At 41.0% G+C, this 17,318-nt stretch overlaps 1 protein-coding gene across 8 annotated transcripts in view; it reads right to left on the reverse strand.

The window, feature by feature from the left end:
* The window catches only part of ARPP21 (cAMP regulated phosphoprotein 21), a 292,758-nt gene that overhangs the window by 75,124 nt on the left and 200,316 nt on the right, over nucleotides 1-17,318 (reverse strand). For all 8 annotated transcript variants that reach the window (XR_012644549.1, XM_074988190.1, XM_074988187.1 and 5 more), the window contains 2 exons: nucleotides 11,978-12,210; nucleotides 2,740-2,970 (listed from right to left, as the gene is read on the reverse strand). Coding sequence is in view for 7 of the 8 variants with exons in the window: in XM_074988190.1 (XP_074844291.1) it covers nucleotides 2,740-2,970; nucleotides 11,978-12,210 (464 nt within the window). In the remaining variant the exon portion in view is untranslated. The remainder of the gene's footprint in view (nucleotides 1-2,739; nucleotides 2,971-11,977; nucleotides 12,211-17,318) is intronic.

Genomic DNA, 17,318 nt, shown 5'->3' on the forward strand with positions numbered 1-17,318 from the left:
TAAGAATGAAATACAACACTGTTTAAATTGTTGAAGGGACGATGTGAAAGAGGTGTCAGGAGAGACCACAGGAAGAAGAAAATGGACTGAGGAAACAGGTTAATTGAAGTGTAGGGAAATCAGAGATATTAATGCAAATGAAAACTTTTCACTAAAAAAACCAATCAAGAAACTCTTTGCAGGAGGAATGAAGGAGGAGGAGCTGGAAAAAAGAAAGAGTACAGTAAAGTCTCACAGTATGCGAACTCAGAGTACACGGTCCCGCTCTTATGCGACTGACCCTGATTCCTATTGTAAACCCTGTAGTGCAATTTCCAGTTGTGCTTAACTCACTACCCCCGCCCTGGCTCAACCCCACTGGCTCTGCATGATCCGGGCTCAGTCCCTCCCCATCTCCGCTCACCACCCCCACATAGCTCCTGCTCAACCCCCACCCCTGCCTCTGGCTCTAGGTCACCATCCCTCAGGTGCCACTCCGCCTCAACCTCCCTGGTCCCCCTCCAACACCCCCTGCCAGCTCACCGCCTGCTCATGGCTCTGGCTCACGTGCCACCCACACCCCTGGCTCTGGCTCATCACCCCTCACGCATGGCTATGGTTCACCCCTTGCCCCAGTTTAAACCCCCCACACGCAGCTCCAGTTCAAAACCACACCCGCAGTTCAACCCCGCTGCCAGCTCACCATCCATGCCCGGCTCTGGCTCCAGCTCAACCCGCCGCCACGGCCCAGCTCTAGCTCACCTGCCACCCTCACTTCTGGCTCTAGCTCACCACCCCTCATGCATGGCTCCAATTCACCCTCCACTCCTCGCCCTGGTTTAAACCCCACATGTGCGACTCCAATTCAAACCTCTCGCATGTGGCCCTGTTTCCATCCTCCCGCCCTGGTGTAAACTCCCACACGCAGCTCCAATTCAATCCTCCCCCCGTTCACTCCCCACCCCCTGGCTCACCACCCTTGCCTGGCTCTAGCTCCGGTTCAACCTTCCACCATGTCCTGGCTCACCACCTGAGAAGTGCTCTGACTCACCACCCCGCACACAGCTCTATCTTAACTCCACCCCCTCCCCCCTGCAGCCCTAACCCACCCCAGCCTTATCCCCCCTGCCCACCTCCCATGCCCCCAACCCACTGCCAGGCTTAACTCTCCCCAACTGCTCCCCCACCCCAGGACTTACCTTTCCGCTGCTTCCCCCACTGCAGAACATGTGTTCTGGCGGGAAAAGAGCCACACCCCCTCTTACCCAAAATCCGGGTTATGCGAGGGTGCGTGGAACAGAACCCTCACATACTCTGAGACCTTACTGTACTTAAAAGAGAACAAATGTTGCCAACATCAGAGAAAGATTTAAGAGGTATCTGGTAAGATTTACAGGGCCCTTGGAGGATAATCAGACTAAAAGCTAATGATAAATTGTTAAATAATCCCACTATATAAATCTAAACAAACTATTTTTCTGTATTTGCAAATGCTAAAGTATCTTCATGAGCCTCAAATATGATTATCTTCTAAAGTGCTTATAGGAAGTTTGTTTTTTCAAACTGTTATTTTTATTAATCACCGCATCTCTAAGTTTCTTGTCATTACCCTGACTAAAAAAGTCTTTCAAATGCGGAGAAATAAGGTTTGTGTCTTAGTATTGTTTATTATTTAACATAAAGAGATAAACACAAAATGGTTGCTCACATCACAAAGAACATTCCTGAACTACACAAGGTCCATAATACTCTTCCAAGACCTTTGAAAATAAGTGTCAGCTCTCAGCTCCTGGTATAGTGGGAAATGGTAATGATCTGTTTCTTTTTTACTATATTCTCTAACCAATGTAACTCACCTGAAGGAGACGCAATGTATGAAGACCAAAGCTAGAGACTACTTTAATCACGATCATGGAAATGGACACAAATGTACAGGCGACTCTATATTCCACATTGACCAAGTCCTCTTTATAATGTTTGCAAAATACGTGGGGAAATGATAGCAAGAAGTTTCTTAGATTTCATTTCAACTCTCGACAAGACCAACAACTCAAATTTGAACTCAAAATCTTTTGGAGGTTAACAAATATTTAGATGAAGTTTTATGCCCATTGCTTCATATTTCCTTCTGTGCCTCTGTACTGCTTAGTTCCACTTAGAAGCAGAAGTGGAGATGCCAAGATATAGAAATGCCTGTTTGCACACAACTTCCAGTTTAATTATACAAACCCACGCTGACCAAATACCTTGGGTGGGAATACAAACTCCTGGGAGCTAATTCAAACAGAGCTTCCAAGACTTCTGTGCTCTCCTGACACCATGCTAAACTGGTATCATTTTGGCTATTGCATGTCCATCCTCTCTAAAGTGCCAATATTCTGAATTTCTGATCCTGGGGGATGCTGAGTGCCCTCCCATTGGAAACCCCAATTGGAAACCAGTGGGAACCGAGAGTGTCTAGTACCTTGAAGATTGGATCTTATCTGGAGTGGAATCCAATGAGATAAGATTAAAATGCTCTTTGTGTCTTCTATTAGTTATACCGCAGAGTCTTTGCAAAGCAATTACATATTTGCTCACAGCTGTAAAAACATCCAAACAAATCTGATTTTCAACCTAAAGCGGATATTTCACCACTAATAAAGGAGTGCTAGCAGCTGCTGATTTGTCAGCTACTGGTGACAGTTTATTTTTATATGAGATGCTCTTGGCAGTGTTCCCTTTCAAAGGTAATGTGAGATGGAAGAGTGTCAAACTGACCTGTGTGTGGATTGAGGAGGATACTGCCGGGTGGTATCCCTGCAGCTTCAAGTGGAAGTATGATATAGCTGGTGTTGCTTGGTGCTACCTGGCCATTCATTCCATTCTCTGTATAGGAAACATTGCCTGAAGGGCTGGCTGTCACTCCAGGGACAATGGATGTACTTTGGAGAGGCTGATGTGTTCGTGACAGAGATCCTGAGGAGCCAGCACTGCTGGAAGACTCTGAACCTGAAAGAGGTACAGAAATCTCAGTTATGAAGAAAGTCAGGCCCTCCACTCAAGCTGCTACTTACAGGTAACAAAACATTCTAAGATGGAAACATTCACTATATAATCAGCCCTCTAATGCATCAGACTGTGATGTATCGGAGGGGTAGGCGTGTTAGTGTGGATCTGTAACAGCAACGAAGGGTCCTGTGGCACCTGATAGATTAACAGAAAAGTTTTGAGCATGAACTTTTGTGAGCACAGACTCACTTCATCATCCAGCATCTGATGAAGTGAGTCTGTGCTCACGAAAGCTCATGCTCAAAACTTTTCTGTTAGTCTATAAGGTGACACAGGACCCTTCAGACTGTGATGTTTCCTTATGCTTGTTTCCAGCAAGCTCAGTTTTTAGCAGGACTATTGTTATTCAACACCACACACAAATCCACATTTTCCCCCGTTGGAAAGTATGCACACAAACAATAATGAAACAGGACACAGGATATATGCCATGTGATTTGTTTTACAGTCACATTTATTCTTCATACATAAAATACACATGAATGCTACCCAAATGGACAAAGTTTACAATGCCATAAAGCAAAAACACAAGAACACAATATTAGCATCTTATCTGCTTTTTCAGCATCTAAATTAGAAAAAGCTTTAAGACAATGAAAATATGGTAAAAATGCAATCCAGTGATGCTCAGACAGCTAACGAGCAGGCATTTTAAAAACTGTACAACTGTCCAATCCTCTATGATTTTATTTAGACAAATTTTCCAACATTTTGGTGCATTAAATGCACACTACCTCCTTCAACAAACAAATCTGGATCTTCAATTTTGACACCAGAAAGGGAACAAAGGAAGGAACAAAATCCTGAGCTCTATCAGTGTCTTCCTCCTATATAGCTTTCATACCAGGGACTCAATCATGCGGGCTTAGTCAGAGGTTCCGTAGCTTCCTTGAATCATTTTCCAGTTTTGTTCTTGTTTGGATCTATTTCTTTGTTGGTAATTAGATCACGCCATATTTTCACTGAAATTGCAGTACTGGTAGCAAAAGCACATAACTTGTTGAATGTTCCTGAAGTACCTTTTGTAAATACAGAGCTTCTCTGTGGAGTGCCTTGTTGTGTAAAAATCCAAACTACATTTTCCTCAAGGTCATCTTCATGCTCATGGCAAGTTTCAACTAACATAACTGAAAACAAACCAATGAAGAAAAACCAACAATCCTTCTGAAGATTCCACTGACCTCCATGGGCCTACAGGAGCAAGAACCACAATTTGAAATCAGTCAATCACTTTATCAACCAAGTAACCAAGATGATGATGGAGGCTGCAGAAGAATTTCCACAATGCTTCACCGACTGTGCCAGCTTCTCCTTCTTCTTTCCCAACAAAGATTAATATAGTTTGATGGAAAACTATACATCATAAATTTTGAATGTTTACTCCCAGGAAGTTGTTTCATTTATTATTTTGCCTGTACAATGGCAGTGTGCCTCCTTGGATAAAAGAATTCTTGCAGCTGGAGATAAAATTCTGCTCATTTAGATTTTTCGGGTGAAGACTCAATAGCATTTAAACAGGAATGTGCTTTTCTCTGAATAGAGTAAGTAGCAAATTATCAGAGTTTTCCCCTTATGACCAGCCACCATGTATTAATTTCAGGGTTCATTATTTCTTTTAGTTCATGCTTTACTTTTTTTCCCCTTTTTATTTTCCATTTGCAGTATCTCAAAATGAGTCTGTTGGGAGGCCTCTATAAAGACAAAGCAAATCAAGAGATTTCTTTATTACCACTAAAACATTTAAGTAATGCCCACAATCTGGATTCTTTACATTGCTCATTTTAAGCTATATTGAAGGCAATATGGTTCCTGTAAAAGATTATGAAGTTCAGGTCTTTGTCTTTCAGATATTTTATAGCACAATCACAGCTTGATCTTTACCATTTTGTGAATGTTGAAGCATATATAGAGTGCTCCCTGAATTAAGCTGATACCAAAGGACTAATGTAAGGCTGGGATCTGCACTTAAGTAATCGCAATTGCTATATATCAATAGGACAATGGAATATAAACTGTCTCCCTCACAGAATTGTCAGTGATCTGCTCTTCTACATCAATAGATAGTTTCATTCACTTGCATAAAACTGACCTTGAAGAAACAAAACTTCTGAAACTTTGGAACCACTCCTTATTTTTACTTCACAACTCTTGAACATATTTATATTATACTTTAGAATAATTATCTATTCCAATTTTTTATCAATACTATTGCTTATTTCCTACTGGTTTTTTATCTCCAACTCCAGTCATCCTGGGTCAAAATTAAATTCAAACACTGATGTTTGGTAATGAAGACTATTTCCCTTTTGCTGTATTGATCAGTACCTTTAAAAAAATCAGCAGCATTTACTACAGTTAGAATGAGAAACCACCATCTAATACATTCAACGCATTCTGAAGACTGGAAAATAACATTAACTAGCCAGCTTTAGATGGAATCAGGTTATCAAATGACTGGTCTGCTTTCCAGAAGTGTTGAGATTCTAGCAAACCAGATCTTACCTTCTCATAAGTTTACTCACCTACCTCTCTTCCATAGCTAATGGAAGCTGATTCTATCCATTAGCCATGCCCCTCTTGTTGATCATCAATTACTCCACCTTTTTACAATTCTCCTTTATGCTTTTGAGTAGTTCTAAAATATTTTTAAGATTTTGTAATAGCCATAAGAAGAACATAGATGTTCCCATCTCATTGGATGAATTATCTTCGTATAAAGTACTCCACAATGATACTAAAGTGCAAAAAGTGGTAGTGATGGGGAAGAAAACTAGTAGTTTTATTTATTTTTTTTAATATGCATGAGGGGTGGGGTAGGCCTGAAGATAAGACCTCGTAGCTTTCTCCACAAATCTGGTTTAAAAGACTCACAAAACACGGCTTTTTTCATTTCCTTTCAATGACTATTTCACAGTCTAATTGAACTTCCCTCCCTGTCTGACACACAACTTTATATTTTCCTTTCCTTGGTTTAGTTTCTGTAATCCTAAATTCACCTCTTGGACAAGCCTAATTACTTCATTTATCTCCTTGTTGTTTACATCCTTCAAAAGGTATCTCTATAAACAGTGAAAAATACTCCCTTCCTTACCAGCTGGCCCACATAATTACCCACTCATTACTTGCCCTAAGAGGCTGATTTCTCAGCAGTAACACATTGCTCATGATCTTTGTAAGTACCATCCTCTTAGATGCACTTTCAAAGCAGCATCAGAATAATTGATTTGCTCAGCTTAAAAATCTGTTCCAACTAACCATCATTTATTTTTATATCACTTTTCTCACTTTGGCATTTAAGGGCTGCTGTAAAGTGATACCTGTCCCCAGCTTGCATTTCTGGAAAGAGGAATGATGCTTTCATATGGCAGGGCCAGACATGCCCACGCATCTAGATTCACGAGTTTATTAGGGGAAATATTTCCTACATCACTTTGACTAGAACAGATCTCTGGTTCCAGAACAGGGGCCACTGCTTTTATATGCCTGAAGCACTGATGGCATTCACTCTGCAGGACCTGTAAAGAGTATTCATCAACCTGGACTACATTTTTGACCCCTGTTATAACATTAGAAATCTGAAGTTGCTCCAACAAAGTTCATGAGTACTATAGATTACTCCAATGCAACTGTGATTAAAAGAGTTTGTAATTTGGGGAAGAGGGAAAGAAATAGGTTTCAGACAGTGTTTACCCCATATTGGTGTAAAATGGGAATTCTGTTAATTAAAGAGAAACCTAAAGATATAGTTGGTTCATGTGTTCTTATTAACAGACAATCCTTACTAAATGAATATGATACATATAATATAGATTAGTGCCTTTTTTGTATAAAAAAAGAGGTGTCTGTACTTAGATGGCTCCATGCTTCTCCCTGGCCAGTCCCATGGCTGGGGCTGCTGAGGTGCCTGTATGCAATATGATCAAATACCAGCACAAAAAAAAAAAAAAAGCACTGGCTATATCTACACTAACAATCCTCTTTCAAAAGAGGCATGAAAATAAAGTAAATCAAAAATACAAATGAGGCGCAGATTTACATATCCGGCACCTCATTTGCATATTCCCCATTTGAAAGAGCTTCTTTCAAAAGAAGAAAAGCAGCGCAGACATGGGTCTTTCGAAAGTAAACCTCATCTTCAAAAGAACCCTTCTTCTTAAAAAAAATAGGAAGATGGGTTCTTTGGAAGACGGGGATTACTTCAGAAAGGGTTGCATCTACACTGCTTTTCTTCTTTCAAAAAAGCTCTTTTGAAAGAAGAATATGTAAATGAGGTGTCAGATATGTAAATGTGTACCTCATTTGCATTTTTGTTTCCTTCATTTGCATGCCTCTTTTGAAAGAGGAATGCTAGTGTAGATGTAGCCACTGTGTATATGCATGAAAGCATATTTGGCTTTCTTTTATTAGGACTTCAATTTAAATTACTATAAACAGTAAAGAAAGGGGTTGTCATCATATTAATAGCCACTTCTTGCCATCATGAGCACTGATAAGTGCTGAATACCTATGACAGACAAATTCATGTGTAAGGACATCCATTTCACCACAAATATGCATGCTAAAAACCTGAAAAAAAATCAATTTATATTACAGATGTCTAAACCACCTCAGTATGTGAATGATGTCATAAACTGCAGGAACACAGCTTGAGCAATTTGTTGAATTATTAACTTCACCTCCATCCATTTAGATGGATATCTCTAATAACGTCTCTCTCGACATACATTATGCTTCACAACATATTAGCAACAGATAACATGGTATATACAAGATATGAACTGTGCTTTTATATTAAAATGGACTCTTTTAGCAAGTGTCACAAGCACAGAATGCAATAAGCTGTAAAAATGCAATGTGATGGAGTTAGAGAAACTCATTTCATTCTGGGAGTACATCATTATCATTTCTCTGCCCCCTCCTTTTTTCTTTTTTTTCTTTTTTCTTTTTTTTTTTTTTGGTGCGATGTAGTACAGACAATGGTGTGTTCTGTGTTCTATGTAAGATGGGACCAGATGGCTGAAGCAATACAGAAAAGGAAGTAAAAGAAAAATCAGAAGGAACGACCAGATTTTTTAACTTGACTGCTATATATCACTAAAGGCCACCAAGCCAAACGCCGCCCAAGCCAATAACCATAAAGTAGACCATAGTCTGTCATGTTGGCTGGTACGGTGCTATTGCAAATTCTCTCAAATTATCTCTGTATGCACATTGAATTTAATTGAAATCTTTATAATTTCCTAAATGAAGTTATGTGGTTGATAACATTGCTATGGCATCAGGGTGATTGTTATGTGTTTCCATTCTTGTTTAATAGTTATCGGTCCTTTAACCTTTTATCTTCTTTTAGTCGATGATGAACTGTATGAACTATGGCTGAACGCAAGCTGTCTTCTTGCATATTGTATATACATAAAAAGGTGTTACCTGCATTTATTTGTCTGTGATCTCAATAGAAACCCATAATAAAGCTCAAATGTTTGCTGAACAATGGCATTTAGCTGTTACTCCTGAGGGAATTCAGTGCCACCTGTGCAATGCAGAATTTCACAGAATTCCCTCTTTCCCCTGAAGAATTTCTGGCCACTACTAGGGCCACTGGTTCCCCAGCTGCAGTAAGTGGAGCACCTAGCAAATGGGGCTGGAAGCTGCACACTCTTTGGTTTTTGCTCTTCCTGGGAAGGAAGTGGGCCAGAGAGACCCAGCTAGGTCTGGCAAAGGGTGAGGAAGGGCAGGGGCCACACTACACCATGTCCCTGGGTGTGACAGCAAAGAATTTTGGGGAAGTAAAGGCTTGGGAGTGGGAGGGCTGGTGTCTGGCGGGCTCTGGTTGTGTCAGTGAGGGAGAGGCTGATGTCTGGGCTAGGACTGCCACGTGACTGGGCTCTGTGGGGAGGTGGGTGATGGTGTTTGGGGGCTGCACCACAACTGGGCTCTGGGGAGAGAAGGGTGTGTGTGCCTGCACTGGGGGACGTCCTCAGCTGGGCTCTGGTGGGATGGAGTAGAGAAGTTTGGGTTCTAGGCAACCGGTACATCCTCCTCCAGCACTCCCCTACTGGAACTGGGTTGTTGTAGGGGTTTCTTTAACTTTCTGCTCCGGAGCAATCTTATTGGCTGTTGTATGTATTGTTAACCTACTTATTGACAGTTATTATGAAAATAATTACCATCACTGGAACTGGAGTAACTAGGATTGTGTTATTTTGACAAATAATATATGCAGACTATTGCAGAATTTATATTGTGCACAGAATTTTTAACTTTTTGGTGCAGAATCCCCCCAGGAGTACTGCAGTACAAGTTGTGTTCCCTACAGAAGGCTAATGGAATACTGGAAATGTCAAGGTGAATATCACAACTTTAAATGGTTAAAGTAAAGGGTCAGCCAGCTAGGAGGCTCTGCCGGTTGCATGAATCCACACAATGTTGTCTGGGGGAGAGTCTGCAATATACTACTAAGTATTTTTCCATTTTTGAGAATGGTCATTCTCAGCTTCTATATTGCCATAAAATAACACTTCAATGATAACATCTGAATCTTCTCTTTCCCTAGCCCTATTTCTGCTGACTTCCCCAGGGTGACTGACAGTTTCACTTTATATCCTGGTTTTGAAAGTGTGAGTTTGTTTTGACATCCAGTCTTGCTCCTTCTCCCCAACCCCTTTTTTATGTAGTTTCTTTTTCCTTTCCTGTGCCTTGACAAGCTTTCAAATTGAAACACTTAGATAATTTTTTTTTAAAAAAGCTCAAAACCTCCAAAGCACTTACAACACCTAATCCCTCTGCCAAGAACACAGTATTTTAACATCACTCAAGTCTTTTAAATGTATTATAAGAGCTGTCATTTGAATTTTGGGTTTAGTGAATATATAGTGCAGATATACTTAAAATTATTAGAGTTCTTCAGGGATTTTGTTTTTGTAAAGTACATCATTTGACATGATTAGAAGTGCTTTTATAGGCTGAAATCAAACTGTTAAATCTTCTGCAGTTAGCATGGGCCCATATCAAACAGACTGGACTTCTCTGACTGTTCAAGCGCCTTGTGTCTGCAGTGTAGTGCTGCAGAGAAATGCTGTCAATACATAACGGCACTGTAAACTGAACAGTGATGCTGTGCCTCTCAATTAACTAATGTTTATCAGGCTCAATTCTAAAAAAAAAAAAGATACAAAAATCTACTGAAGTCCTTGGATCTATAACCAACCATATCAGCTGAAGATCAGGCTCCAAACATGTTGTGTGCAGTATTGTGCACTGCATTTATCATTCATACAGGCTGAGGGGTAGTGGGAGGGGATATTTTCAAAATCATGTTAGCACTTCTGAAGCCAGATAGCTCCCACAGATGCCAACTACATGAATATATAGTGCCAGACACTACTGACCTATGCATGAATATTTTGGGCCAGATTCTGAGGTCTTAATACAGGTTATATTCAATTATTAATTCAGTGACATTTCACCTAGACAGGAATAGAGAAAAACTGAACAAGGATCTCAGGATCTGGCTCATAAAAGCAAATCCTTCACCTGCCAACCAGATTTAAAAGACACCTCAAACCAGGGGTTTATGAAAATGTATTTCAGGCTCCCAGCCAGCTTTTTGACCAACAAGTTGTAAAAGGGCTGCATTCAAAACTAGGGTTGCTCCCTTAGAACAGGCAGGAACGCTGGCATGGCCAGAACTCTTCAGTGTAGTCAGGACCTAGAGATGCTAAAATGCAGACTCTGTCCAATGGGCAGCTCCACTTTCCAACGAATATCCACTGTGTTCCTGGACATGGCACTTGATACGCACTAAGAATACAGCAAAAAGTCCTGGGGCACCTTATAGACTAACAGCTATTTTGGAGCATAAGCTTTCGTGGGCAAAGACGTGCTTCATCAAGGACTTCAGTAAATGCATCTGATGAAGTGGGTCTTTGCCCACGAAAGCTTATGCTCCAAAATATCTGTTAATCTATCAGGTGCCACAGGACTTCTTGTTGTTCTCAAAGATACGGACTAACACAGCTACCTCTGTGATAAGAATACAGCATAACCTTAGGGGAGATAAGTGGTAGTTGGCTAACTGAGGTTTGATGAATTGGGATTAATTAACCTTGATGTCTGAAAAGCACTTTGAAACTGAAAAGCACTGAGTGTTAAGTATTGATTACCACTGGGGTTGTATTTATCAAATAATCCGAAGTGAGCTGATTATTTATTTTACATATTTGTACATAAATATAAAAGATATAAACTAGCTAAACAGCATTGTTTGGACTTATGAAGACAATATACTATGGGATTCATCCTTAAGGTAATATATCCCTGAAAAGTAAACATAAAAGCAGAAGAACAAATTTCTCAAATTGTCATTTCATTTAATTAGAGCAACAATATAAAATTAAAAGACTTCAGAATCCAAAATTTGCATTCACTTCCATTACATTACGTGATTCCCCCTGAGCAAAGCAGATTGGCTGCAGACTCTGCAAGGGCTCCACAGTGAGAAGCAGATAGCCATTTTAGAAGCCTGCATTTTAGAAAAAGGAACTTTGGATTTTTGAATGGATCCAAATTTTACATTTAATTCTCTGTGCAATAAAAAAGTTTTTTCTTTGCCAGAAAAAGACAATCATCTTCTCATAAATCATCCATGTAACTGCGCACTTTATGCCAGGAGAATCAACACAAGTGTTGTGCCATGAAGAACAATGAATACACAAATCCACTTTGCATAGGCTTCTAACCCCAACATAGCAGGATTTGCGATTCCTGTTTTAGAATTAAACACAGTTGACCCAGCTAAAACACAGAGATATAATATATATGCAATACCTGCAGTAAGTACATACTCCACTTGTCATTCTTAACACAGAATGGCTGCAGAGAAACACAATCACGCTCATTTCTCACAGCAGACACAAAAGCATTATGATTCCCACACAGTAGTAACTACCTGTTTTAGACAGTTTGCCGGTACTCCTGTTACTTGATGAGCTATCTCCCCTTGTCAGAACAGTTATTCCACCAAAACTTGCTGTCTTTGTTATGGCTGGCTTCAAATTGCGATTGGAGCTGTCTGAATCTGTGCTGCTCCATGGCCTCTGGTGATCTGTCCATTTCATTTCGTTCTCTGTACTGCTTTGCCGGCTGCTGGATGCCTTCCCTCCTGTGCTATCTCTGTTACCCCTAGAGCACCATCAGAAAAAACAAAAGATGCATAAAAAGAACAAACATATTGGCTAAAATCAGCTCTTGGGCACAATGGGGTAACACTGGAGTAAATCCTGAAGTCAATACGGTGATTCTGGATTTATCTTCACTCCAACCGAAAATGGTACCTACCCTAATGGTTGTATCTTATATTTAATATATAAACACTGCCACACCTTTCTTTGTATACAGCAATTATCGCTGTTCCTACATATCTGTCTGACAAATATTTTACATACAAAGCGTTAGCCTCTTTTACTGATGCTGAATTGCAGGAAAAAACAATGGAGGTCTTATATATTTAGCAATCTAGCAGCTCAATACCTAATTATCTTCCCCTTACATGACCACACTAAATAATGTAAATAAAAAATAAAAAGCAAAATTGCTGCAATATAAGCACTTAAATAATACAATCTCTTGCTCTTTGCTTGAATCCAAAACTACCTATTCAATTCCACAACAATCTGCTCTCTCTACATGGGCCGAATTCCCATTGACAGCAAGAGGATTTCCATACTCCTGTGGTCTTTAGGAATCCATCATGCAAATCTGAGAGAATATTGCTCTGTAGTACCTGTAGAGGAAAACGACAAATGGTAAACCCATTTTTCAAGACCCCGTCTGATGCTGTAAGTTGCTGAATATCCTCATCTCATACCTTCATGGGAACCAAGTGCATCTGTCATGCTGCAGGAAATACTGGGCAACTTTCAGGGTGAGAACTTTGTTGTCTGAAAAATTAGGGTTCTCAAGCTAACCTCTCCTTAAAACAAAACAGCTTGTGATAAAAAACACAAATCTGTCCACAAGTGAGAAAATATATTGGACAAACTCTTCTACCAGTGACACTTTAAAACTAGCGACAATACCTCCCTTTTCCCTGCAACTCAGACAAGACAGGATGTAAGCACGATGGTGTACTGTTTCCTCAGAGGCAAGGCATAAGATGTGACCCTAAGATTGGAAAGGCTCCTAATGTCAGTAGACAAGGATCCACTGATGATAGCATACATATTGTTAGTAATCATACTGCTTCACAGGCTGGTACCTCACAGATTACAGATGACTTCTGGGATGCTAATGGAGAACTGATCACAAAACTGAGAATTAGTGGTTATTTTGGTAACATTCAAAGAGACTGTAGTACAAACCCATAATACATATGTACACACATAGAAAAGCTTTAAAACAGTTAATTTCATGAACCTGAAAATAATTACAAACCAGATCAGTTGAAAGATCATTTAAACAGAAAAATCTGACTGACTAATAGGAATTGTTCAACATGTTTTTACTAGATGCACAAAAATCTATAATCAAGAAAGAAAGCTTTACTAGGTAAAAAACAACCTGCCACAGAAGAAGTAAAAGCATCCCTAACACATAAAATACGGTAAATTTATAGCAATGAATATAAACCAAAAGTAAGGAAGTGTAGAAACCTAACAAAGGAAGCAAAAGGACATAAATAGAAATTTATGGCCAGCAGAATTAAGAACACTAAGTTTTTTTTTAAAAAAAATATTAGAAACAAAAGGAATCCCAACAATCATATTTATTTATTACTAGATGGAATGGTAGAAAGTAAATAATAATGCAGAAAAGGTAGATGTGTTCAATGAATCTTCCTGTTCTACATTTGGAAAAAAAGCAAGATGACATGGTCATAACGTGCAATGATGAAGCAAAACTTTCCAATCCAACAGTAAATAACGAAGATATTGCACAACAGCTATCAATGCTTGCATCTAGATTACTTGCATCAAGGAGTTTTGAAAGACCTTGCTAAGGTGTTCACTGAAGCATTAACGTTGATTTTCAGTAAGTCTTGGGACAATGCACAAGTGTCAAAAGACTAGAAGAAAGCTAATATTGCACCCATATTTAAAAAGAATAAATGGGATGACTTAGATGATTACAGGCCTATCAGCCTGACCCTGATCCCTGAAAAAAAATTAAAAAACAGCTCAAAAAGCACATGATTAATAAAAAATTAAATGAAGGTCTTGTAAATTAAAACTAAGCAGTTTTTAGAAAGAAATCTTATCAGACATAATGTCTTTTTTGACAAAATTACAAGTTTGGTTAATAAAGGTCAAAGTGTTGGTGTCATTATCCAACGGGTGTCTGTCTACAGGTGTCCTGCTGTGACTGGTTCTTAGCCCTACACTATTTAGCATTTTTGTCACTGATCTGGAAGAAGACAAACTTGTTACTGACAAAGTTTGCAGATGATATCAGATTAGGGGGTGATGGTAAATGACGAAGAGGACAGGGTCACTGATACAGAGTGGTGTGGTCTGGTTGGTAAATTGGGCACAAGCAAACAATATGCTATTTGATATAACCCATGTAAATTCACACACCTAGGAACAAGCAATGTTGGCACTATTTACAAGGTGGGACATTTTACCCTGAGAAGTAGTGACTCTGGAAAGGGCTGGGTGTCATAACAGCTCTCAGTTCGACATTGTGCTGAAAAAGGACAACGAAGTTTTCAGATGTACAGTAGTCCCCAACTCATGTGAGGGTTGTGTTCCCACACACCCTCGCATAACTCAAATTTCACATAAGTTGCGAGAGGGTGGCTTTTTCCTGCCAGCAGAATGCATGTTCTGAAGCTGGGGAAGCAGCAGGAGCACCTGGAGCTCCTTTTGAAAGGTAAGACCTGGGGTTTGGGGGGCATAGTTGGGGAGGGTTAAGCCTGGGGTGGGTTATGGCTGCCCAGGGGCAAGGGTGAGGTGGAGTTAAGCCAGGGCTGCGTGGTCCTGCAGGGGGGCAAGCTGGAGCCACATGCGGTGGGGTGCAGTTGAGCCAGAGCCGGTTGCGAATGGCAGGAAGCCAGGGCCACGTGGAAAGCGGGAGGGGGAGAGAGAGAGTGTGTGTGTGTGTGAGACACAGAGAATCGGGGCTGCCAGAGAGTGTGTGAACCAGGGCCATGCAGGGGTGGTTTGAACTGGGGTCGCGATGGGAGGGAGTGTTGAATTGGGACCTTGAGGGGGGCAGCATTTTGAGTTGCACTGAACTCGCATTAATGCGAGTTAAGTGCAACTTGAAATCATGCATTTTGAGAGATTACTGAATAAACTGGGCACTAATGAGTAAAAGTAGGGAATGTATATTACCTCTGTATTGGTACCCACTTGTGCAAAATAGCAAGAAAAGTAGTGTTTTCAAATTTCATAGAATCATAGAATCATAGAAGAGTAGGACTGGAAGGGACCTCGAGAGGCCATCGAGTCCAGCCCCCTGCCCTCATGGCAGGACCAAGCACTTTCTAGACCATCCCTGAAAGGCACCTATCTAACCTCTTCTAAATATCTCCAGTGATGGAGATTCTACCACCTCCCTTGGCAATTTGTTCCAGTGTTTGATCACCCTGGCTACGTCTACACGTGCACGCTACATCGAAATAGCTTATTTAATAGTCTATTTCGATGAATAACGTCTACACGTCCTCCAGGGCTGGCAACGTCGATGTTCAACTTCAACGCTGGGCAGCGCCACATCAAAATAGGCACTGCGAGGGAACGTCTACATGCCAAAGTAGCACACATTGAAATAAGGGTGCCAGGAACAGCTGCAGACAGGGTCACAGGGAGGACTCAACAGCAAGCTGCTCCCTTAAAGGGCCTGTCCCAGACACAGTTGCACTAAACAACACAAGATCCACAGAGCCGACAACTGGTTGCAGACCCTGTGCATGCAGCATGGATCCCCAGCTGTAGCAGCAGCAGCCAGAAGCCCTGGGCTAAGGGCTGCTGCACACGGTGACCGTAGAGCCCCGCAGGGGCTGGAGAGACAGCGTCTCTCAACCCCTCAGCTGATGGCCGCCATGGCAGACCCCACTATTTCGATGTTGCGGGACGTGGATCGTCTACATGTGCCCTACTTTGATGTTCAACTTCGAAGTAGGGCGCTATTCCCATCCCCTCATGGGGTTAACGACTTTGACGTCTCACTGCCTAACGTCGATTTCAACTTCGAAATAGCGCCCAACATGTGTAGCCGTGACATGCGCTATTTTGAAGTTGGTGCCGCTACTTCGAAGTAGCGTGCACATGTAGACGCGGCCCCTGACAGTTAGGAACTTTTTCCTAATGTCCAACCTGAACCTCCCCTGCTGCAATTTAAGTCCATTGCCTCTCGGTCTATCCTCGCAGGCAAGGAAGAACAAGTTCCCTCCCTCTGCCTTATGACACCCTTTTAGATACCTGAAAACTGCTATCATGTCCCCCCTCAATCTTCTCTTTTCCAAACTAAACAAGCCCAGTTCTTTCAGCCTTTCTTCATAGGTCATGTTCTCTAGACCTTTGATCATTCTCGTTGCTCTCCTCTGGACCCTCTCTAGTTTCTCCACATCTTTTTGGAACTGCGGTGCCCAGAACTGGACACAATACTCCAGCTGAGGCCTAACCAGCGCAGAGTAGAGTGGGAGAATGACTTCTCGTGTCTTGTTCACAACACACCCGTTAATGCATCCTAGAATCATGTTTGCTTTTTTTGCAACAGCATCACACTGTTGACTCATATTGAGCTTGTGGTCCACTATAACCCCTAGATCCCTTTCTGCTGTAGTCATTCCTAGGCAGTCCTTTCCCTTTCTGTATGTGTGACACTGATTGTTCCTTCCTAAGTGGAGCACTTTGCATTTGTCCTTATTAAACTTCATCCTGTTTACCTCAGACTATTTCTCCAGATCCTTTTGAATTATGACCCTATCCTCCAAAGCAGTTGCAACCCCTCCCAGCTTGGTATCATCTGCAAACTTAATAAGTGTACTTTCTATGTCAATATCTAAATTGTTAATGAAGATATTGAACAGAACCAGTCCTAAAACAGACCCCTGCGGAACCCCACTAGTTATACTTTTCCAGCAGGATTGAAAATCATTAATAACTACTCTCTGGGTATGGTTATCCAGCCAGTTGTTCACCCACCTTATAGTAGCCCCATCTAAGTTGTATTTGAGTAGTTTATTGATAAGTATATTATGTGAGACCGTGTCAAATGCTTTACTGAAGTGTAAGCATACCACATCCACCACTTCTCCCTTATCCACAAGGCTCGTTATTCTATCA

Source organism: Carettochelys insculpta, chromosome 2 (assembly GCF_033958435.1).
Source record: "Carettochelys insculpta isolate YL-2023 chromosome 2, ASM3395843v1, whole genome shotgun sequence".
Lineage (NCBI taxonomy): Eukaryota > Metazoa > Chordata > Testudines > Carettochelyidae > Carettochelys > Carettochelys insculpta.